The sequence below is a fragment of the Empidonax traillii genome, unplaced genomic scaffold, assembly GCF_003031625.1.
Source record: "Empidonax traillii isolate 1590-97213 ecotype Southwest subspecies unplaced genomic scaffold, ASM303162v1 scaffold182:size1009393, whole genome shotgun sequence".
NCBI lineage: Eukaryota > Metazoa > Chordata > Aves > Passeriformes > Tyrannidae > Empidonax > Empidonax traillii.
The window spans coordinates 856,985-882,017 of NW_020955375.1; the positions used below are offsets into that span (position 1 = coordinate 856,985).

At 37.1% G+C, this 25,033-nt stretch overlaps 1 protein-coding gene across 7 annotated transcripts in view; it reads left to right on the top strand.

Annotated features, from left to right (window-relative positions):
- Window positions 1-25,033, top strand: part of CACNA1D (calcium voltage-gated channel subunit alpha1 D) — a 168,950-nt gene that overhangs the window by 56,646 nt on the left and 87,271 nt on the right. For 6 of the 7 annotated variants that reach the window (XM_027886266.1, XM_027886271.1, XM_027886269.1 and 3 more), the window contains exons 4-8: window positions 3,314-3,453; window positions 7,170-7,312; window positions 8,699-8,851; window positions 9,915-10,111; window positions 21,303-21,406. In XM_027886266.1, coding sequence (XP_027742067.1) covers window positions 3,314-3,453; window positions 7,170-7,312; window positions 8,699-8,851; window positions 9,915-10,111; window positions 21,303-21,406 — 737 coding nt within the window. Of the gene's footprint in view, window positions 1-3,313; window positions 3,454-7,169; window positions 7,313-8,698; window positions 8,852-9,914; window positions 10,112-20,723; window positions 20,828-21,302; window positions 21,407-25,033 lie in introns of all 7 variants that reach the window. The other variant, XM_027886267.1, reaches the window with a different exon arrangement.

Consider the following 25,033-nt stretch of genomic DNA (forward strand, 5'->3'; position numbering starts at 1 on the left):
CTGTAGGGCCAAGTCATTCATCTGGCCTCTGTGGGAGACACAAGTTGTGATTTAGAAAAGATACTTAAAAATTGAGTGTGTGAGAGCATGAAAGGAAGGAAAGCAGGAAGAAAGGAAAAATGAAACACTGGAAAAATAATAGTCCTCTTTGGTTGTAGATGTGTAGAAATATCTGTGTTCCTTTTCTCAAGGTTTTCAAGGAACTGTGGCTCTGGGATTGCCCGGTGGCTGCTTTTACAAAGCATCTTTTGCTTGTGCCATTGGTTACATAAATAGCATTGTCCCTGATTCTATCTTATACCCATTATGAATATATATTTCTAGGGGCAAAATCTGGAACCATTCACATATATGCTTTACAACAGGGAAGGAGGATGGAAAAGAAACATTTTCTTTCTTCGGAAAGGAAGAAAAACTTTCCCAGTGTTCAAAGTTGTGTAAAATGTGGGAGCTTCTAAATGTTGAATGTGCAGTGGGTACAGGTAGTCACGCATGCCTTGAATCTATCCCTACTTTCCCCTGTGATCTTGGAGGGATTATTAGAATCATATTTGAATGACAGAAGTTACAAAACTGTTACCTGGGAGAGACCTTTGGAAGTTACCTTTTCCCCTGGCTCCCAGCAGGACTCTTCCCAGCATTAGATCAGCTCAGCTGTACCTTTGCGTAGCTGCATCTTCAAAACTTCCAACTTTAAACCTGCATTTAACCTAAGATGCAGCACTTCACATTTTTCCTTGGTGAGAGTCATGTGGCTTGTGTTAGTGCAGCTGTCAAGGTTTCTTGTGGTCCGTCTGGCAGGTGACACGCACTGACCTCAAACCCACCGGTCGGGTTAAAAATGAGATTGTCCCACCTTCCGTGTGGCTTTAATGGAATGTTTGCAATACTGTTTAGGAAATAAGAAACACTCCTGCTTTCACAAAAGAAACGAAATAAACAGGAACAAGACCAATATTCTCTTGAACAAATGGATGGTAAGGGATAGGGTAGAGCTGTTTAGATTTGAACTGTCCCATCAAAATGAACTGCAGGGGTGTGTGACCATTAGGCAGGTTACACTGGCATCAGGACTGGTGTCTAGCCCAAATAGCAGAAGAGCATCAGAACATTTTTTTGAAGGGGAACAGTGAAGGGCAAAGATGCTTCTTAGGATGGAACCTGGTAGGCTGATGGATGGAATTAAATTACATATTTACCATTAGAACAGGACGCTGGACATGATGACCAGGAGGCCCCATCCAGTCCTGTATCCTGAGTTCTTTTAAAGTAAAGAAGCTATTTCAATTTTGTATATATGAAACATATCTTTTGTCTCACTTTTTCTCTCACTACTGTGGTTTTGATATATATATTTTGCCCACAGCAAATGCCAACCATAATATTTTTGTCTTCCTTATGTTGTCTTACATTATTTATCTTTCTATATCCGAGCTGCAGACTTAGTTATACGCAGGGAGACAAAAATAGCTGTTATTGTGGAATGTGTACATGGTAGGATTTGCTTGTATTTAAGCATTTTTTGAGTATGTTTCTCAGGAATGCTGATAATCCATATTATTCTAATCTCTGTGGTGCTCTCTAGCCAAAGAGGTTTGATGGATTTTTGGTGCCCAAGCCATTCACATTTCTTCTATCAGGCCACTTCACCCTTGTTAAGCAGTAATTGTTGTAGTTGATTGGTGATAAATTGATGGGTAAATGGAAGCGACAATTTTGAAGGCAGTATTAGGAAGCTCGAGGCGAAGGAGAGTGTACATCAGTGTCACTGCACTGGAAGATCTCATACAAAATGTAAAGTAGCTGAGGAGAAGCTGCCTTGGTGAAGTGTTACAGTGTTTATGAAGTGTGCTCCAAGGAGAGGAAACAGGCAGGAGTACAGGACTGAGCTGAGCAGGAGTTGAGATCCAGGAAAAAGCCTTACCTGTCGTAATGACCCCAGGGTATTGCTTATTGGAGGCAAGGAGTACGTGGTTTATAAGCTTTTGCATCTGTTCAGTCACCAGAGTCAGGTTTATGGATGTATCACATCTTAAATGGCCTTTTCAGGAGGACAAGAAATCTACCTTCCCTAGTTAAAGACCTTGCACATGAGAATTACAAGGCCTTTTTAAAAAAATTGTAAATGGTTAAGGCTTGGTTTTCTGTTTGGTTGTATATGAAGGTGCCAGGATGTGTAACAAATAGGGAATGTGTACTTTTGTGTGTTATGTCTGTGCTCTTTTTGAATGTATGATAGTAGAAGATGGTAATCCTGACTGGGCAGTCCCTGTACCTGCTATTGCTTGTGATAAATGAACAGCATCATGTGTTCCTGAACAATTTCGAAAAATGAATCATATACTTTGTGCCTTTTATTCTTGGCTGTAATATTTGAGTAACAGTAGGTAATTAAACAAAGTATTATATGAAGTGATGATGTCTGAAGGTAAATAGAACAGACAACTGATCTGTTTTGATAGCAGTGACTTCTGCAATTTATCTAAATTAAGTATGCTGATACTGTAGGAGAAGAAGCCCCCAAAATATTACCTAGTTAGCTAGGAAAAGAGATTCAATGTATAGTTCTGCTGAAATAAGAATTCTGGTAAAATGTTGGAACTAATCACATTTAAAAAAAACCCCATTGAAACAAATCTGAAGTTGGAGCTTGAATGGTATAAGATGGTGACACAGAACCTTAAAACTTCTTCAAGCATAATTGGGTGATTTAAAGAAACTGTGGTGATGTGGAAGGAAGAATAAGTCAAAGTAAGCTTCTACATTAAGATGAAAAAGTTGTAAGACAGTTTAAAATAAATGAACACCCTGTTAAACAACTTAAAACTTCTTGAATCTCCTTTTATGGGGTAATGCTATCTTAGCCTTCCTTATTATGTAGAACTCTGTAGGTCCAAATTAAATAAAGGCTGAAATAATGAATAGTAGGTACATTACTGCTTACCTTTTGAGGGTATTTCCAGGGCCTTGTTCTACAGCATTTTCTGGTTTTAATGAATGAAGAGAATCCTGTTGACCTGGATGGGACTATTTGCTTAAGCCAAAGGTACAGTGCACTTCCACGTTTGCCGAGACAGGGCTGTTTTTTCTCTCACGGAGTGTGAAAACAAGAAAATCTCATACAATTGTGTTATTATAACCTTGTCAGTACAGTTATCAGTAAGTGTTGTGCAAACAAAACCTGTAAAATAAACTGCCATGGAGGTATCTCCTTAGTCCTGATCAATACAACTTACCCTCTTACTGCAGATTGCAGCTAGTGAAAAGCTGTTACATTGCATTGTCTTTTATTGTACCTTTTTGTCTTCTACAGGAAAAAGTAGAATATGCCTTCCTGATAATTTTTACAGTTGAAACATTTTTGAAGATTATAGCATATGGATTATTGTTACACCCCAACGCTTATGTTAGAAATGGATGGAATTTATTGGATTTTGTAATAGTAATAGTAGGGTAAGTAACCTATCTTTCATCATACAAATATTTTAAGTTTTCTTCACAGTGAGGTGGGTACAGGTCTGTTTGGCTGTGAGCAGAAACCTGTGCTTGATATCTGTTCCTGTGGAGCAGAAGAATGAACTAAGTGGAAAAATTTAAAAGAAGTCCTAAAAGTGTTCAATGCTGTGTGTACCTGTAGGCTGCACTGCGTGATCAGCTTTATAGTGCAGAGTCCCAGAGAATTCGAAGTTCTGACAAAGGTTTTTCCACATAGTCTTTCAGAATATTTTTCCGTCTGATTTTTCAAGGTAAACTGATGTCTTTTCCATATGATGAAAGTTGATCTGTTGATGCCTATATATTATTTCATGTATTTATTTCACCCTATGCTGTGATCATGTGGAGGTATCTATTATACAGAGACCTCTGGGAGAACCCGCATGTTTTGAAGTAAAGAGAGGTCAGGGAGACAGAATTAACTGAATGATTCCTTGACATTTGCAAAATCTGAGGGAAGTTGGACTCTATTTTGGGATGCTGCATGTCAGGCTTGCCTGGGGTAGAATGTCTGCTAAAAATTACCCTGTGTACCTTGTTATACCAGGAAACCCTGGAGAGTTTGTTCTTTGCCTCAGAGCCTGGGCCTCACACAGGTTATAGAAGAGAGGAGAGTGGAACATCCCACATTTCTGTTGTACAGCTGCTTATGATGAATAACTTTTGTGTCAGCAACTTCATGTTCATGGTTGTTCTGGTTCATTAGATCCTCCCTTCAGCTGTCTGGGGAACGAATCTGAAGACAGATATTCACTACTTTCCTAAATATTGTGGAGATAATATTAAAAATTTTTTTTCAGTTCTTTAAATTCTGTTTACTGAAAATATTAATTATGGAGAACATTATCCATGAATAACCTTGTATGTTGTTGCTGGCTTGCAAAGACAACCTCGATATGCATTGTACAGTTTTAATTTCAGTTTTAAATTCAAACTGTGTCAAGGGTTGTGTGTAATTGAAAAGGCCCAGAAATGAGAGTGTGTGCTGCTCTTTACTTGTGTCATTACAGTAAGGAAAAAGAAAAAGATGCAAAGTAAAAGAATTTGTAGTAAAGCATTGTTAAATTTGGGCAAGTGCTATGAATGTATGAATGCCATATTTGTAACTATTTGATTCTGAGATACTAAATGTTACTGAGAAGATTGTATTTGGGCCAGTTGCTTGGCATTCAGGGACTTTTGATCCAGGACTAAAATCTGTGTATAAATAGATCCTTCATCAGGTCAGGTCATTCTCAACAGATTGGCCTCTGTGCCTGAAGGGGAAGCTTGGTGGGCAGGTGTGGAGATTGTCACACACAAGCTCTGTTCCCTTGCCAAGCAGTCACTCGAATAGACCTCTTCCCTCTTGTCAAGTGACCACAGAGTTACAGTAACCCTGGAGCAGTCTAATTAACATGACCTCTATCTTTGGCTGTGTCCTAAATACATGATAACTAAAAAAATTTTCCATTAACTCATGAAACACCCATTGTTGGAGGCTAAATGTAGTTAGGTCAAATGCTCACACTGAATCCATTGAAAATATAAATTAAAAAGGACTGCAAGTTATCAGATGCCTAAAATATCACACAAAGATTGTCCTAGTCAAACCCCAAATTTTTGGAATATAAACTGTTGTGTAGGTTGCCAGTAGCCTATGTGTAAGGCAGGGTGGACCTTTCATAACACGTCAGGTATTGGCAAAACTGCATGCAATGTTTTTGCTCTTTAAAGAAGAGCACAGCCTACATGATTAAGCAAGCGTGAGTCCCATTTATTTAATTAATATGTAAAAACCCAGTGAAAAATTGATTTTCATATATAACCCAAGGTGGATGGGGAATTACTTCTGGATCTGATTCTATTTGATTGGCTTCAATGTGAAATTTCATTAGGTATTTTAATAGCTCTGAAAGAGCTGCCATGATGTCCTATATTGAATGTATTGAAATTTGCTTCATGTGCTTTCTCAGCAGAAACTGTAACAGTCCAAATGCATTAATCTTAATTACATCCAAACAAATCTCTACAAGCAAAAGGGAAACATGTAAAGAGACCTTTTTCCAAATCAAATCTGGCATTTAAACTTTGGTAAACTGTAGAGGAATGAAAATGTAACTTTCAGTAAAAGCAGATCAATAGTTACATACCTTGGTGGCTTTATAGGAATGGCACGTCCTGGTTTCAACTGGACAGCATAAAGTGACAGAGCTGTAGACACAACTGCAGTATGGACATAGCTGTAAGCAGAGCATGAATTACTCTGAGTGGTCTACTACTTGCCTGCTATCTCACATAATTTCCATTGGTTTCTGTTAAAGGTGGTAGAGAAAGTTTTCATAGCATCTCCTGTGCCTGTAGCCCTTTAACTTGGTGAGTGTTGTGTGAACTGACAGGCTGAAACAGGTTCTCTGAATTCAGCACTTGACTCAGAAGTCTTTTTAATGTCTGCTTTTAGAGCATAAATGGCCACACTTGAAATCATTGAGGTGGCTCATTTTCCTAGAATTATGCTTCTGTTAAACTGTGGGGCTGAATCAGGACCTGAAACAGTAAATGTCTGGATTTGGTTACAACAGTTGCTGATGTTCATTCCATCGTCAGTAGAGCCTTTGTCGCTGGGTTTTGTTCAGGAGGAGAATGGACTGAACCAGGACTGGGTGTTGACTGATTTGGGTCAATTGCTGACTGGGGGAAGGTGAAGTCTCCAATATTCTAGTTTAGGCAACCTCTCAATAGACAATTTCAAGCAATTATCCAGCATGAGAGAGCTGTTAACCCGAATTACGAAAACTTTTCATGACCAAAGTAAAACCCTGCACATTTCAGGCATCTTTTACAGATGTGAAACACTTTTTAGGGTTACAAACTCTACTAACTTGATAATCCTTTCAGGAGCAGTGCAGTTTTGTGATTACTGAGCTACAGACTCTGCAAAAGATAACATAGTTCGTGTGGTCCAGCTGCACTCTAGAAAACCACCCATCTGAAGTAGAGCTCGAAACTAAAACCAACCTGAGATTAATATGTATTTCTAGCACTTGCATCACTTTAAATTGCTGCTGGAAGTGGGAAAGAAAAATAAAACTCTTATCTTCCAAACTGTTCTAATGAACGTCTGGTTCATTCCTGCAGGGAAAAAAATACAATATAATAAATGAGCCATCTGGGAATATATTTATCCTCAGAGGTATTATGTATAAGAAAAAAGTCTTTTTGGTGTTATTAAATGTTGCACTCTATTTTTAATATATTCAGTTTCTACTGACTGTATATAGAATATTGGAACTGCAGTGTCACTTGGAGTTCATATATTCCACCAAAATTAAACCAGATGGTTTTAGTTATTATCTATTTCTTCTTCTAAAAAGAAGATTAATTCTCCAAATTTTACAGCTAAAATGTTTGAACCAAAGCAGCAAAGTAGCTTCATTTATTTATAAGTGGCACATTGAATATACAAGAGAAATGTTAAGCTATTGAATACTGTGTGATCCGTGTTCTCTAGAGGGATTATAACCTCTTGCACTTCCAAACTCTTCCTGCCATGATTTAACGTGTAAATATATCTCTCATTTTGACATCTGAACAGCTTTTCAGAACCATCTGCAGTTCAAGTAATTTCCAGAGTAACATGTTTGATTGCACAGCCAATGGATAGTGATGACCTTACCTTTCCTCTAATTTTCTAGATTATTTAGTGTAATATTGGAACAATTAACCAAAGAAACAGACGGTGGCAGCCACTCAGGTGGCAAACCTGGTGGCTTCGATGTCAAAGCCCTAAGAGCCTTTCGTGTACTGCGACCTCTCCGGCTTGTATCAGGAGTGCCCAGTAAGCTCTTTTCCATTTAATTCCATTGGAATGAATGCTGTAACTGCTCTGATTATTTCACTTTCTTGTTCCAGGCACTAACAGAAATAAGAGAATAAAAATCTCAACTTTATACTGTCTGGTTCTGTGTGTAGAAAGTGAATTTCAAGATGAGTGATACCCTTTTTCAAGTCAAACAAGGGATGGTGAATTCAGTCAGTGTATGATCTTCTTACATAGTTCAGTAAGCAGATGGGGAATACACTTCCTTTTTAGGAGCTTTATATAAAAGTAAATTACGTGTTAAAATGCTAAAACACCAGAAAAGGAAATTCAGATTTTTTTTTTTTCAATTCCAGAAGCCTGCAGATCTGAAAGTGTAGGTGGTCCTAAATTGGTTTATAAGTTGGTGAGTGTATGCCAAAGCACATTACACATTTCATCTTTCCTGCCCCCTCCAATGCACATGAATGCCTTCTGTTTATCTCAGTAGACCTAACAGATAAATTAGGAAACTTAAAAAGTAGAACAGTATTGTTTAAAGAAAACCTTTTTTTATCTGATATTTCTGGTTTTCTTTTAATACATTATTAATTATTGAAGCTGTTTGGGCTGAATACAAGGTTCATGGCTTACAATTCAGCTCTTTTCAAGAGATTCAAGGGAAGAAAGCTAATTCTGTGTTTATTCTACCATGGCCTGTTATGTGGAAACAATCATGATTGTGCAGATTTGGCAGAAGGACTTCAGTGAGGGTAGAACCAGCCTATGGAATGTAAGAAAGGAAGTCTACTAAATTAAAAATGAGGCATATTTTATTCTCATTGGTACTGTGGCAGCTTCACTAGTCTGGGATTCACTTGTTTTGCTAAAGCCAGAATTTGGACAAATATATAATGAGAAAAAGAAAATGAAGAAGTTCTGAAAGTGATAGGGGAGATAAATGATATGAGAAAGTTTGTTTTGAGTAAAAATGTGTTAACTATATTTTTCTCTCCAGACCAAAAATAGAGTTCTGCGATTGGCTGAGTGGACATTTTCTCAGGACTTGCCACAAAGTTATGGTTTTAGCACAGAGCTTCCTAAAGGTCATATGGAACGAGCTGTAGCCCCACACTGACTATGTGCTCTTTCTCTTCAGAAAACCACGGATTCTTGTGACACGTTTCAAACACTTCTGTGACATAACAGAGGAAATAGTCAGAAAGTTTGAGATTTTTTGAAGCTTTATGTTACAGGAACATTTTGTGGTTCTGGGCAGTAGAATTTTTTTTTTTTTTTAAATTATCTCTGTGTGTCTGTTTCAACAGTGTCTAATAATCTGTAATTATAGAACATTTGAGAGGGTGAGACATCGAAATATGGCTTACATCTTATATCCTCTTTTTTTTTTTTTTTTCCTTTTAGGTTTACAAGTTGTCCTGAACTCCATTATAAAAGCCATGGTCCCCCTCCTCCATATTGCCCTTTTGGTATTGTTTGTAATCATAATCTATGCTATTATAGGATTGGAACTTTTTATTGGAAAAATGCACAAATCTTGTTTTCTTATTGATTCAGGTAAGTCATGAAGCTGTTGACTAAAGCAAGGGTTTAATTATGTTTTCTTTCAAATCTGTGGGATTTCAGTTTGAAATAGAACCAGGGGCCAAAGCAGTAAAACTTCTGTAACCCCATTTACAACCAAGTTTCATAATTTTAGGAAAAGTGCATTTAGTGGAAAAAACAAACAAGCCCAAAGCCCCACAAAACCCAAAGCAAAACAAACAAACAAACTCAAAAAACAAGCCACCACCAAAACCACAAAAAAATCAAACCACTCAAAGACTAGAACATGCTCTGAATAGGTTTTCATTTCTGATATGTGTAGTTTAAATGTCAATAGTGAAAATAATAGGGGTGACTATGTACAAGGCACAACCTACTGTTTTTTTTTTTTTTTCTAATCTCTGATTACTGAAAAGGTAGCTAGTCCACTTCTAGGGAAGACAGACTTTGCTGAGTTCATCATTTGTCAGTGTTTCTCCTTCAAGATCAAGGCAGTGTGGTAAGAAGTGCAGTTCTGAAATGAGTAAAGAAAGGAAATGGTGTTCCTCCATCCAGGTGAAATGATGAAATGGAAGTGTGTGTTGTTGGAGAATTTTGAAGGAGTGAAACCTCATGAGGGAGAAATCTTACCTGGTGTTCAAGGGTACCTTTCTATCAGCTAAGAAATGAAGATGATGTAGATGATATATAGGAATTAGATCTCTTTTACTTAATGGTCCTTGTGTTGGCATGAAGTGGCAGAAAGTGAAGTAATAGCACTGGATAGGAAAGAAAAAATTAGCATGAGGAGCTTCTATGGAAAAATGTATTATTACATGCTTCTTTCCACTGCTTAATTACTCAGCTCTTGTCTACATTGTTTTGATTAACTTATTTTGAGGTTGTGAAGCCCAGATGAGAGAGAGACTCAAAGCTCCAAAGCTCCCATGTGTTGCCTTTCTCAGCATTTCTCAGCTTGAAATCTGGATTTATGTTACAGCAGGGTTGATGTTTCTGCATGCAAGGGGCTAACTCATAAAAATTTGAGAACTCAAAGCTGTGATTTTTTTTTTTTTTTTGGGGGGTCAATTTTCAGATATACTAGTTGAAGAAGATCCAGCACCTTGTGCATTCTCAGGGAATGGACGTCAGTGTGTCATGAATGGCACGGAATGTAAGGGTGGATGGGTTGGACCGAACGGAGGCATAACCAACTTCGATAACTTTGCATTTGCAATGTTGACTGTGTTCCAGTGCATAACCATGGAAGGCTGGACGGATGTTTTGTACTGGGTAAGTTCAGAAATCACTGAGCTTTATTTACATATAACTAAGCTTTTATGTTCAAGTGAGAATTGAGCTGTGTTTTGCAATGCTGTCATCAGGAGATCTGGGTGAGTTTTGCAGGAGATAAGCTCAGCTGCATACTCTTACCAGTCACACATGTTAGTGGACTCCTCAGGCTGAAAAGATATTTTAAAACCAAATTTTTTTTGCTGCTTGTTTGAGGGTTTTTTGCCCATTCCATGTGGATAAGTGTAATACTACATTTATGTCCTTTGGACTAGCCTTTTTGCATGTGAGCCTACAGATATTAAGTGTGTCTTCACTGATTAAGCTTTAGAGCTCTCTTTTTGCAGTATTTCTGCAGAATTTTTCACAATGTTAACATAAATTAGAACAAAGCATGCTCTCAACTGTCATTGCTTGCCATGGGAACTGCAAACCATTTGTTAACCACTCAGAAACAACAAATTACAAGAGCCGTGACCCTGATGTCGTCTCCATAGAAGCAGCAAAAGGTATTCAAAAACCTAACTGTGTAAATTCCCACCTTTAAATGCTACTTTGGCATAAGGTATGGTAGCTTCACAGCCTTGAAACATATACAAAGTCAGCTGGACACAGACTGGGAAACTGAAGATTTATTTAGTCCTGATTTTCCAAATGAGAACACACAGATTTTTAAAGGAATAGTCTCCTAAATATACAGGTAGACATTTCTCTGCTAAAGCCCTTTGCAGTCTAAGGGACACTGCATTCTTTTGTGAATCTTTAAACATCTAAATATCTGATGTGAGTGATTTGTCCAAGGTCATTCAAGAAACCTATGACAGCACCTACCATAGGTGCTGAACATCAGTGAGAATATTTTGTACTGCTTGGTACTCTGCAGTCTGTCTTTGTGGCAATTAGGGCCTCATAACAAATACAACTCTAACCATACAAAGGCTGGAAAGTATTTATGAAAGAAGAAAAGTGATTATTAGCAAGGATCACTGTTAGCAAGCTGTTAAAAGTGGATGAGATCTCAAGATGTGTCTTGCTGGAACTACACTCCAGGTGATGCTGCTACCAGCAGCTCCCACAGTGAATTTGTTTCTTTGTCTGGCCAAGTGGGTCTACTGGATGCATTTAAAGATCTAATATTACCCAGTGAATCAACATATAATTTTATGTGGTCATTTGTTGCAAATCAAGGTGAAATAAACATTTAACACCAGTGTAATCTCATATAAAATCTGTGGTACTGGAGTACAGAATATGGAAATGTTTTAGGACAGTGTTACTGTTTAAGATAATTAAGATGGTAAATGGACATTCTTTTAGGATGGAAAGAGAGAAAAAATGGCAAGTATGAATATCTGCTTCCACTGTCTTACCAGAGCTACAAAACCAAATTGTAATAAAGGAATACTCCAAGAATCTAAGGCAGCCATTTTAACTTGCTGTGCAGGGGTTTTGTGGATTGCTTTTTACTTGGAAATCTGTTGATGATACACAGACTGAATCAGTTTTACACAAAACCAACCAACAAACAAAACCAAATGCATAAATACTAGAAACTGCACAACATTCTGATTTCCATTCGGTCACTGTGTGAACAGTGAAATAAACTATGCAGGCTTATCTTGCGAGCAGGTGTAATGTGAGGGGGTGAAATATGTGCAATATTTTGCATCGTGTTCCATGGCTTTCTGTTAGCAAGGATGACAGCTCAAAGTGACAGCTTCCAATAGCACTCCCTGGCACAGCTCGTTATCACCTGGTTAACGACAGTAAACGTGGTTTAAAAATTCTCCAAGCACCAGTAATGATTTCCCCCTTAGGCATATCTATTATAAGTTGAGGCCTTGATCCTGCTACTGCTGGGAACCCTTCAGATCGTGGTGACTCACATGGGCATCCTGCTGCTCACCGGTTTGCATCTGAATCCCATATGTCCTTCTGTTTTTGAGAGTGTTCTTCATCTGGCTGCTTTTTTCTTTCTAACTTACTTGCAACTTACTGGATAGCAGATATTACATATTCCATCCACAAGAAATATGACTCCTTGTTGCCAAAAGTTAGACTTGGGAGGTGAAGGGGTGTAGTGTCCTTGTTTTCACCAGCCAGTGCAGCCTGTGTGTTCCCAAACTGTAACCAGGGTGTTTGTGGCTGCACATCTGTGTATCTTCTCCATTTGTACCAGGACTGTGTTTATTCCCGGTCACAGTCCTTTCTGTTTGCTCTTGAGCCCTAACTGAAGGCTCATGTTACTAGTTTTGAATTCCAGTGCAGTCCTTGTTATTGGCCAAGTGGCAGCTTTGTGTGCCCAAGTTTTTAATGCTCTGTCTTCCATTCTAAAGCTGAGACTGCAGTACTCTTTGCCTCACGTTTATTCTAGCAAGCTCTCAAGAATTACAAAAATTTGAGTCTGCATTTGCATATCTGGCTCTAGATTTTTCCCATGTCTTTGAAACATCTAGATACGTAGTCTATTAACAGCAAACACGGATTTTGTAAATTGCTTTTATTTTTAGCTGTTTCACTCGATACGTAGGAACACAGATAATGAGCAGAGATACTTGCCAGCAAAACCCCCAATTTTCCCATGAGTACCAAAATTATCACATTTAATTCTTCTTTTTTTTCACCATGGTGAAGTTATCTTCAGTTACTACACTCAAATAATCCACACTGACACTACTGTAGCTTGAATGAGAGATGGGCAGGGCCTGAGAAACCACCTTAATGGGCTGGGCTGCCAGCACAGTTGAGTCAATGATGGAGCAACTGTATTAGTGGCCACTGAATTTTCCTAGCTCATTATGGAGAGGTGCTGCATTACTAACTCAAGTATTAACAGCTCCTCAGTTCTCTGACACCTGGCCAGCACTACTCAGATTGATCTGGAGACTTTTTGAGATTGAAGAACTCAAGCTGCAATTGCTGAATATGTTAATGTCTGAAATGGTTTTGCCTATTAATACACCTACTGATATGTTAACAAGATATTCTCTCAAGGATTTGTGTTTAAAATACTCAGTTCATTACTTGAAATGTCTAAGCAGTCTCAAATATATCTAATACTTGCATAAGGTTTGAGGGAAGGTTTTTTAACATAGCCTTTACTGATACTTTTTAAAACTGTCTGTTACTAGTTTTTGCTAATAACATGTATTATTATCAAAGAAATACATCATTCATAATTCCTTTGCATTTATAACAAAAAAAGGTGAGCACTTAGGAATCTGTTTCTTGCTTTAGAAAGCTTTATATTTCTCATTTTATTCATTGAAGCACCTTAGAACATCTGAAGGAAATCCATCATTTCTGTAACACAGTCTTTTTAGGCTGCACTGCACTTTTGCATGTGTCTATATGTCCTTTTGCATAAGTGTCTCCATAGCCACTGAATTAATGTTACTGGAAGTAACAGATCAAGATAGAAAAGACTGTATCAGTATTTCTGTAACTGTATTTCCATAAACAGGTACAAGAACTGTGGCTTCCTTACTAGTTTCAATAGTACCAGGCAGTTTTTCCTATTATGCATGAACTAAAAGGTAGAAAATTACGTTCTAACCAGGTGGGAATTAGAAAAAATTATAACTCCCACATAAACCTATGTATAGAAAAAGAAAATAATTACAATAATAAAATAAAGCAGTCTATTGATTTTTCAGAATGTTAATCAGATGATCAGGAACTCAATCTTCTACTCTTGACACTTTTTAGAATGCTCCTAGTTCAAGAATCTTTAAGGACAGCCTACTTAGACGTATTATAAGGGGGTATAGTGTACTTGAAACCAGCTGATGTGCAGTCAAAGATTTTCCCTGAACACAAGGAGGTGTTTTACAAATACATCTCACAAGAAAACCCTTGGCTCATGCACAAAATGTATTATTAAGCTATAAATAAAAAGCTGCACAACATGAAGCATTATCAGAACTGTCATCCAAGTGCTGAGGAGTCTCCTGAAAAATACTTTTCAAAAAATGAAACCAGCAGTTGAATAAACTATGACATTTTAGAACTTCAAATTAAATGATTTAATAAGCTAATGGGAATCCACTACTGGGGGTGATTTAAGCCGTATTAGTCCCACTCCACCTGCAGAAAGGGAAGCCATGTTACTGATCCAAACAGTACTTATCAGCAATGAGTTTCATCTTCTTGTCTGAGAGAAGTCAAAGAATGCTTGGCAGCTTTTTTCCCCTTTGCTGAATATTCACAACTGATTTACAACGTTAAAAATTGTGAAGAAAAATCACAGATAATCCTCATTTCTTCCTTTTTTCTGTTACATACCTAAGGACAGCTTAATGCTGCTCTGTTTGCATCACTCAGCACCACTCTCAGGTCATCTGAGGGAGACTTTTCAGTGGAACAAGTCAGCTCATCCCCAAAGGCATCGATGTGCTGCATGCTCAGTGCTCCCAGCCTTCGATGACTACATAGCCAGAAATTTAACACATGATGTACAGCTGGAGAAAGAGTGATAGAAATTTTGGATGGCAGCATTAGGATATTGCATAAATCTCACTGAAGAGCCAGGGATGACAGGCAGAATTTTTTCAATTTGAGTGTTAATTACTTGAATCCAATTTCATATTAAAATCTAGCTTAACCCTTCTGCCTTTGAGGTAATGATTTGGACTAATTACCTTTTTATGTTCTCTAGGTATAAAAAGCTCTGAATCAACCCGTTTTAGATTGCAAAGTGAGAGAACTTAATCTCAGAGAGAAAAGGGAATGATCAAATTCAGACATGCAAACAGAGCTACCAAGCCAAGGAATAATATACATATTAAGATAGATATACATAGTGAGAATAATATATATATTAGGATTGAGGGGATGATAATATACTGTAATTTTTTTCCAATTAGCATCTTAACACAGACCCCACCCGAGGAGGATTTTAAACTATCTCACAGGGAAATATCTTTCCCATGAAGTGAACTTGATTGACTTTGACAAGTTATCTCATATCTCAGTCTTAGCTGACTGCTGACCTGTACTGCAGTCAAAGCATGGAACTAATTTCTTGTCACAGATCATTGCAAACACTAAAAAGAACTTATTTTTTCTCCCCAGAAATTTTAAATAAAAATGGGTAGAAACTGGATTGGAAATAGAGTCTGAAATTCAGGTAGTGCTAAGAATTCCACTAGTGGAATAGCTAGAGCTTCTTCCAAAAGCTTTGCCATAAGAAGAAAACCATTATTGTAAAAGCATCTTATTTCCCAGTCTGTCCCAGGAGAACAGTTTAGTAAATAAATTCAGATCCCTCTTGAGTATTGGGGTTTGGGTCATTATTGCCACATAAACAAAGGTAACAGTTTTACACCATCAAACTGAACAGCATATGCTATTCTTGCATTTTGTTACATCCAGCATATGGGGAATATTAAATACATCCAGTTGTTATATAATGTTGTATAGGTGGCATAGCAGATACAAAGAGAGTGTTTATTACCTCTCACCAAAGTGGATATTATTTTTTTGTTTGTTTTAATACATGGTAGCTAAACATTTTAAAAGTAAACGCGTTGTTCATCATATTAGTTACTCAATTCCAATAGTTTTTGAGCCCTTAGATTTAACAAATCAAATCAGTGCCCAGGTTTTATAAATTTCTTTTATGAAATTAGCTTGGGCAGTATAGATAAATAGGTAGAAGCACTCACAAAAAACGTTAATCCTAAATTAACAAGCTGAAACTCATGAAGGAATCAAACACTTGCATTTTTTTTTTTGTACCCGTTTTGTTAAAGCTGGTAGAGTCTTCAGCAGCAAATCTTCTCTAGGTTACTCTTTTGTAGAGGTTGTACTGGTAGTACTCTTGATTTTCGTTATGGCAGTGTCCCCCTGCTCTGCAGTATCAACCTGGCTTAGCTATCTGAAAAAGGAAGTAATTTCTTAGCAGTCATTTTTGACATCGAGGCTTTTACTGGGAGCAATTACTTGATTTCCACCCTCCCCCCAGTTAGACAGTAAGCTGATTAATGGAATGCCACTAACAGGAATCAGCTAAAATAGCATTATATGTAATATGAAGTACCTGAATGAGAAAGACAGACCTGCATCTAAACGAATTTCTGAACAGTCTTGGTAAAAATTTTACAAACTATCATGTTTTAAAGAATAAATGCCTCATGTGAGTACCAAATTTTTATGCTTCATTTGCTAAGTATGGATAAAATCAACAGAAGGAAGAAATTGAGGTCTGTTCAGATAGAGCAAAGCAAATTAATAAAACTGAAGCAGTGTCTTCCAAGATGAGGTTTAACTTGAGAGGATCACTTTTGTATCCTGTATGCAACTGCAGCACACTTTACATACAGAAGATGGAGGCCAAATTCAAGAGGTGATGAAGCCAATTATGAGGCTCTCTAGGTACTGTGACAACTTCTCTAAGGGATCTGTTTCTCTTTATGTCTACCTTGATGCTCGGTGCACATCCCACCAGTCACCTCTGCTTGGTTCCCTGTCAGCACCACACCAAAGGTGAGCCTGGCCAGCCAGGGAAATATCAGAGAAGTCTGTGCTTTGACTCCAGAACCCAGATAAGATTGAATACAAAATCACATGCTTTTACAAACCAACCTGGAGGCTGCTGTGCTTTAAGCACAGCCTGTCATAAGTCAGCTTTTGGTTAACTCCACTTCAGCCAAGAATGTCTCAGGACAAAACCTTTGAAGCCAGGGGGCTTCGAAAAGCTGTCTGGTGTGCTCTCCACTAAGCAGAATAAATAACCTGATCTGAGGTTTTGTGAACCTCCATTGTATGCTTTGAAGAATGCAGGGTTAGCCCCACTTGACAAAATGCTGATTTCTGAGGGATTTTTACACCTGTCAAGAGACTGAGTCTGTCAGTCTTAACAATTTAAGATGATTCAGTAGATTATAGGTAGGAATAAGTAAACCCAACAGTTATGTGTTTTTTGGAATGTTATGAAAAGAGGAAGGTAAAATTGAAAGCTAAGGAAGCTAAAAAACTTACATTTCAGAGAGTTTTAAAACATTGTGGAAAAAAATTCAAAATAGGTTCATGCATCAGCACATTGTATCTGTAATGGTGCAAATGCAGAATTAGAGGTGTTACTGCATTGCTTCATCATTATCCCCAGTTAGGGCTTACATAAATTAATACATAAAAAGAGCTTGCAACAATTTTCAGTAAAAGAATACCAGGTGTACAGAAAAGTAAGACCTTGATTTGCATGCAATTACATGTGAGGATTTTACTCACAATTACCACAAATAGGGATAAATGAGATTTTAATGATTTCTAATTGATGTTTTAGATTGGAGTGTGCCATCTGCTGATATGTAGCACTAAGGGTTATGTCTACTATAAATTTGACTTTCTCTCCATTTCACTTCAGAGTCCCTGATCACTTATGCTGTGTTGTAATGGTAGTTGACTCCAGCTACAGCACAGCTAACAAGATAATTCACTCCAAATGCCAGATGAGACAGTTTCAGACTGTACCAAGTTTGTCCTATCAGCCCAAGATAATTCTTCAAGGCTGCAGACATATACCCACAAACATATACACACAAATATAAAGAACCAAATAGCCAAATATGCTCAGTAAACACCTACTGCTATGGTCAAACAGAATTAAGGGATACAAAAAATATTTTGTCCTTCTTATCAACCATCATCTCATCTGTCCTCTGGTTGATGTGATGGATAAACTAATTAGAAGAGAAATTCAAACAGTAGAACTAGAGCTGTAAAAAGGCACAAAGAAAGGCAAGAAGGATGGTGCTTGGTGGTGTCCTGCAATAGGTGCTAGGAAGGCTAAAAGCCTGATGGCCTCAAAAAGAGACGGGCCAAGTCCACTGAGAGCCATTAAATGTGACACCCCCTGTGGTGGTTGTACCTCCCTGAGCCACAGAGTGGGGGAATCTTGCAAGATGTTTCAGTGAGGATTTGAGGTGTGGTGTCTCCTTCAATTCCTGGTGTTACTTTAGCATAACTCAAGGGCTTTTACTGCTTTTATTTCTTAGTTGCAACTTCCAGTACATTTGGAATTTGTCTTTAACTCCTTATTCTGCATTCTATGTGAAAAGTCAGCATTAATCCTTTCAATCTTTTTTCTGAGGATGGAGATTTTCCTGTTCTCATATATTAACCAAGTTCTGTCTCAGCCTTTAATCAGAAGGCAAATCGACTCCTTTAATCTTTCTTTAATTGGAAGTTATGGAAAATGCCATTTGACATGCATGAAATAAGCAGCAAAGTTTTCCAAAAGGAAAGGACTTCTTTTTATACTTTGATCTCTGGTATTAATGCAATCTGAAATACTGCTTCATGAATAGAAATTACAGTGCATTACTTGAATAGTGTTTAATTGTATCTAGAATTAAATGATAAAGTTGTTGAGTAGTGCTGTTTCAGGCTGTTCTTTTTAGGAATTCAATCTTAGATTAGTGCCAAGGTGTTCTGCTAGGCTCAGGTGTTCCTGAATTATGGAATGCTTTTGAACTAGCTCAGCATCTGCCCAAAATGAAACATTTCTTCTAGTACTGGTTAGCTGCAGTTGCCAATTTTTACTTCACAAGGCAGTCCTGGATAGATGAGCCTAAAACGTTGGGCTTAAAATGAAACTGCAGAAATGAAAAGGAATTTTTTTATGTGTTACACACTATAAAGTGAAGGAAGGAAATGCAAATCACAGTAGTCCATTCTAACAGAGCCCTTATGGCAGAGCAGGAGAATTTCAGCTTTGCTCCTGAGTTACTGAGTTAGGACAATGCCTGGCTGTTTGAATATATTCACTTTGTGAGCAAAAGCAGAGTATGGAGTTGTATTGCAGTGATTCCCAGAGCTCTTTTTTTCTCAAAGTAAAACTGCAGAAATTAATATTTTGGGTTTTTCAAAAAGACATGGAGGGGGTAAATGTTATCAACACCAGATGAACTTGTCTTCACGCTGGTGACTTGCAAACAACTGCTAATGGAGTAGTTCAGTTAGATTTAAAATGCATTCATATGTATTTGAAATTTAATTAAAACCTGATCAGTTATTGCTGGAAAAACACTTTGCCTGTGTGGTATGAGCTGTGTCTGTTAACATGAAATGAAGGTAATGATCTCAACCTTTCTGAATGGCTATAATCCTTCTTCATATCAGCTTCTCCAAAATTCAACTCTGTTGAAACTAAAAGGAAAAAAAAATCCAACCCAAATATACGTATTCAAGTTTTCTTTTTTTTTTCCTCTGGAAAGTCGAAGTAATTTTAAGTTACTTTTTAGTACCTCAGTTCAGTTGCGAAAGCATTTTTGGAAGATAATATATAGATTATTTTAAAAGATGCAAGAAAAAGCTGTGTAAAATAATCTTCCTTGGTTACCTTGGAAGTTTGTTTGCTTTGGTAAGTATGAACTGGTATTAATACAAGTCACCACTGAAGAAAAGTGCTTATAGGCCTTAACTTGCAAAACTTAATGTGTGTGCTTATGTTGGACCATCCACAGGACCAACCTGCAGAAGCCGAGATTGTGATACACTGATAAAAGACAGAGGAAAAAATAAAATGATTTTAAAAAACATTTGTTCCCACATTTGATGGGTCTGTTCCAACAGAGGTGTTAAGGACAGGAGTCAAACTTATTTAGCCACAGAGCTCAAAGCCTAATCCCAAATCTCCAATACAACCAACACAGCAGCATTTACAGAAGGAAAACAGATTTGCAAAAAGGTTGTTCTACAACACCACGTCTAATTTTTGTCTGCTGAATTTTCTTGGCTAAAAAACAGCTTAAGAAGAATCTAAGGCAAACTTGTCATTTAAACAAAACTACACACAAAGCCAAATTTCACTGTTTTAAAATACCTGTTTTTCTGAATAGGCCTTTTTAGATCTCCATGGGTGTATTTCCTAAAGTTATCCTTTGATAGGTTTGATGAACTGGCTAAGAATACAAGAAAATATGTAAGTCTATAAAGGCTGTATTTAAAGCTCTGTTACTTCAACCTCACTTAAAAAAAATAATTAGCAACAACTTTTTAAAGTTTATTCAACCTTGATCTTGATATAATTTATGTTCAAAAGTGTGTGTGGAATGTTTCCATTATGTTTCTAAAATTTTAAACAAGTTTATTCTCATTTATTTATTTTTAAATTAATTTAAAATATCTGGCAGCATCCGACTATTATTTCAGAAAAAAAGCTATTGGATTTCCAAGTTACAGAAAAACTATTAATTCTTGTACTGTTGAAATACATTTGCTGTTTATTTTCTCAAATGATCATTCATGTAGATAGGATATATAGGAACTAAAAGTCCTAATATTTCAATATACTTTGTGATCATCATTTGAATTGGAGATCTGAAATTTATTTCATGTTCTCAGTGTTAAGAAACAGAACTGTTGCAGTGCCCCATTTATGTTTGATGATATTTCTGATCTGAGTACTTGGTTCACTCACCATTTTGTTTTAGGGTATGTATTAGAAATGCAAAGTGAACGTGGCCGGTGCCTTCTTATCATGTTCTTTCATTACTGAAGGAATGTATGGAACGTTATCTAACCTGAATGATCAAATTCTCCTTTTCTCTGACTCTTCATTGCTGTTGATGTAGTGATCTACTCTATAAGATCATCTTATTTCTTGCAGATGAATGATGCTATGGGATTTGAATTACCATGGGTGTATTTTGTCAGTCTCGTCATCTTTGGGTCATTTTTCGTACTAAATCTTGTTCTTGGTGTATTGAGCGGGTAAGCATACACCTTTTTCATCATGAAGGCAGAGTCCTGAATTCAGTTGCCATGAACACACAGGTTATCTCATACAGGTGAGACTTCAGTTGTGATGAAATCTTTTAATAAACCTCTGTTGCTTCCTCCTCTGATTAGAGCAGAAAAAGTTGTCTCTGGTCATCATACAAATAACACACAAACACCAAAATCAGAGTTTAGGTCTATCAGTAAATATTCACGTCCAGCCTTGTGGCAAAGTTATAAAAAGGACTAATAATTCTCTTACTTAAATGTTATTTCAATTAATATTCTAAGGCATCACATCTATAAAAAAAAAATTTGGGTAAGTAAATTTAAGCATTGTTTATTCATTTTTATAAGAACTGGATAAGCCATAAACTTTGTGTTGAACCTACGTGATCTGGCAGCTGCAAAAAGGACTCTGCTGTTTAATAAATGACTGAATCATAACTTATTTCCTTACGTTTTACAGGTAAATGATGCAATAGGATGTGAATGGCCATGGATCTATTTTGTTAGTCTTATCATCCTTGGCTCATTTTTCGTACTTAACCTGGTTCTTGGTGTACTTAGTGGGTAAGCAGTTGAGTTAACATTGTGTATGCTACTGCTACTTGTAAGATGGCCTCTGCATTTACTCAAGCTTCTCAGCAATGGCTTTTTTGCATGCACTTGAGATTCTAATGTCATCCTACCAGTGTTTGCTCTTTGGACTGAACTGTGTGATTCTACTGCCTGTACCTGTCTTGACATCACGTTCACCATGCTTGCTAAAAGTTCTCATTAAATGAGGCACTAATCTCCTTATTCTATAATATTCCTGCAGGGAAGAACATTTTGCACACAGAGATGGGTGGTGCACCTGTACAAATATTTTGCCCTGTAGTTATATACAAGTGTTGTTTTTTTTTTTTTTTCCTGAAAGACCAGCTTTTGCTTTTGTTCAAATAGCCATCAAGTAATTGAAGTGTTGTTTATGTTTACCAGTTACAAATTTGTACAGAATTTTGCAGAACGTTTTAATGGGTGCTTCAGGATGTGTCTTACAGAGAATGGGGCTGTGTTACCCTGACACGAAGTGTTTGGGGCTTCCTGTGTTGCCGAGCTGTGAACTGCTGTGACAACCTGCACCAGGAGGCTGATATATTTATCAATAATCAAGTATCAGTTTAATGCAGTTGTCAGTGGGAGGTTTTTTTTCACAGCTTTTTGTTGGTTTGTGAACTCCAGGCTCCAGCCAAGAATTGAAGTCCTGTCAGCTGTAGCTGACATGTATAATGTGCCTTAAAACTGTAATTTACAGCAAGAGTTTGTCAGGTTTTCTTCTCACAAAGCCCCCTTAACTGAGGTTGCAACTCCATTTCCTTTGCTGTTTCCTGGTTACTAACATACTTGAGCTTGGGAAATTCCAGTTTATGGTCAAGATATTGTCTGATAAACATACAAAAGATCCTGCTAGCTACTGAAAAGGACATTATTATAGGTGTATGGATTAGCTTTTATTTGGCCAGAACAATATGTTTGCTGTATGTCTCAGGCAAGCTGTGCCATCTTTGTTGGCCAATAGAAGATTTTTCTCTTGCATAGAAAGCAACTTGACACTAAAGTTATGGTGTCCTCAGGCTGTTGATTGTGTGTGCAGCCCTATTCACAGTCTTTGCCACATTGTATGCTAGATTTGAAAAAAATTATAATGCATTATTACAGGAAATCAGATAAATAAGATTTCCAGTTGTTGAAGTAACTGTGTTACAGGAACCTTTTTATCTGATGAGTGGTTTTACATTTTCCTTTTTAAAATCTTTAATCATTTATCTGTGATAGATTACTGTTGCACACAGGAAACTAGAGAAGGTGTACTTTTACCTTACTGTCTGAATTGCCTTACAAAGCAGATACTTAAAAGCCAAAAGGTAGTGCTAAAACCACATTGCTGATTTTTTTGTTTGTTTGTTTTTTTAGTTAATCTCTCCCTTCCAAGACCTATCCTGTAAAGTCTGATTTACACAGTTGTATCAGCTTTGTTTTATCCAGGGGCACACGTGTAAGCTGTTGTAAAACTAAGGGCCTAGCCTTCAGCCCCACTGGACAAACAAAATAACAGATAGAAGGACAGATAAAAGAGAGTAGTTGCAGTGTAAATAATTTCTTCTTTTCATGCTGTTACCTAACGTTGCTGTGTGACCGGACTTTGCACTGAAGTCATTAGAGGATTAGGCTCTCACAGTTCCTTCCCTGGCCCTTAAGAAGGTTGTAAGCACCAATTAGTTTTCTTCCTGTCGTGTGAACGTGTCTGGTAACAGATAAATATTCCTATTTTTCCTTCCGTGACTCAGATTGTTATTGGTTTGGGAGTTTTCTGGTTTTAAAAATAAATTGTAGGGAAAGCAATGCCAGATTTGGCGTTTTGTTGCATGAGTTAATTCTTCTACTGAAGCCATGGAAATTTAGATAAACCCTCATGACTCAGCTTTTACCTTTAATACATTTAAATACTAAATAAGGCTTGCAACATTATGATACATATGATAGTTGTTGGAATATGGAGTATCTCTTTAGCTGCTGCTCCAATACAGGGAAAGAGGTCTCCCCATGTTCTTGGGTTCCTTTCTGCAGACAAGAAATGACCCCTGATTTCTAGGTATTGTGTGACCCATAGAGCAGTAACGCTCTTCAGAGTGCACAGAAATGGCAGTGTCCAGTGTGATGTGAACCCCCCCTTAAATTCAGCCAGTCATTAATTGCTAAATTTATTTTTTTACCATAGTGTCACCCAACTGCAGGGTCACGTGAGTGCTCAGGGTGCTTCATGAATTGTATCAATCCATGTTTGCCCTGAACACACGAAAGAACCTTCCTAAAACACCCCAGTTTTGTTTTCTATCAGAAGAAAATTACACTAGTGAGCTGAGACACATGATATATAAATATCACCAAGGATTGACACCGAAAGCAGAAGGAGAAAGGAAAAGGGAGTTTTCCTAAAAGATACCAATGATACCAAACTGATGTTGAGTACATAAGTGAAGAAAATGTCTTGGTGTACTTGTTTAAAACTCTGACAAACAAGGGCCAGTGTGGGATACTGTGACTCTATTGCTATATGACTTTTGTATACAAATAATAAATATTTTTCATTTATTTTCTATTTAGACCTATTAATCTAAATTTTATGGGTAAAATTGATGGACTAGTAAAACCTAGTGGATATTTTTGTATTCCCTAGTAGAAAGGTAATACTTTTCATTCTGAGCCAAGATTTAATATGTAAAACACGCATTTCTTATTTTTTATTTTAGAGTTATTAGTTTTTACGTTTTATGCTCTTCAAATCATAGCATGAAACTTGGTTTATGATAAATCTACAGATAAATTTCACTAAACTGATCAAATGTCAAGAATGGAAAAATGATGCCAACTTACCTGAAAAGCATGGCTTTGCATACAGATTTTGAAAGTGGAATCTGAATGCCTTTTCTGTATGAAAGTGTAACTTCCTGTAATATCAGGTTATGCTGTGTACATTTAAATTTGTCTGCTGTTTTGATCTGTTTGTGGGTTTAAAATATTCAGTCATTCTCTTTGCACTCCTTTGTTACCCTGTGACCATCTGCCCCTTTGTGTTTCTGTACTGCCTCTTGTGCACTGCATGTTTGATGTATTTAGATACTGTACAAGTGGATGAGAATGATGATTTGGCAGATCTTTTGTTTTACATCTAGCTGCTTCTGAAGGTGAGTATTTCCTGGTGATCTGTGTCAGTCTTGCCTGCTGAAGGGGTCATTCTTAAAAGTAGAGTTCATATTTTTAATAGAAGTGTGAATTAATAGAAACAGTGTGTGTGTGGAATCTGCATGTGGGAAATACTGTAATTTCTGCATGGAAGCTGACTGTGGAGATTTTATCCTGAATATTCCCTTGAATAACAAGGATGGAGAGAATTCATAGGCTTGAGTTAATTAATCTTTTTCAAAATAGTCAAATTCTTACTCTGTATCAGACACTAGAATTATTCACATTAGTCTAAAAGTGAATTCTCAATTGAAAAGCTATTTCAGTTTTCAGGGCTTGACAGGAAAATCCATTCTTGAAAAAGGCTCCAGGTCAGGTTTTAGAATTGGCTCCAGTTCCAGTTCAGGCTCTAGTTCCATTTTAGAAATTAGAACCAGCTTGAAAAAATACACCAGAAATCATTCCAGCTCT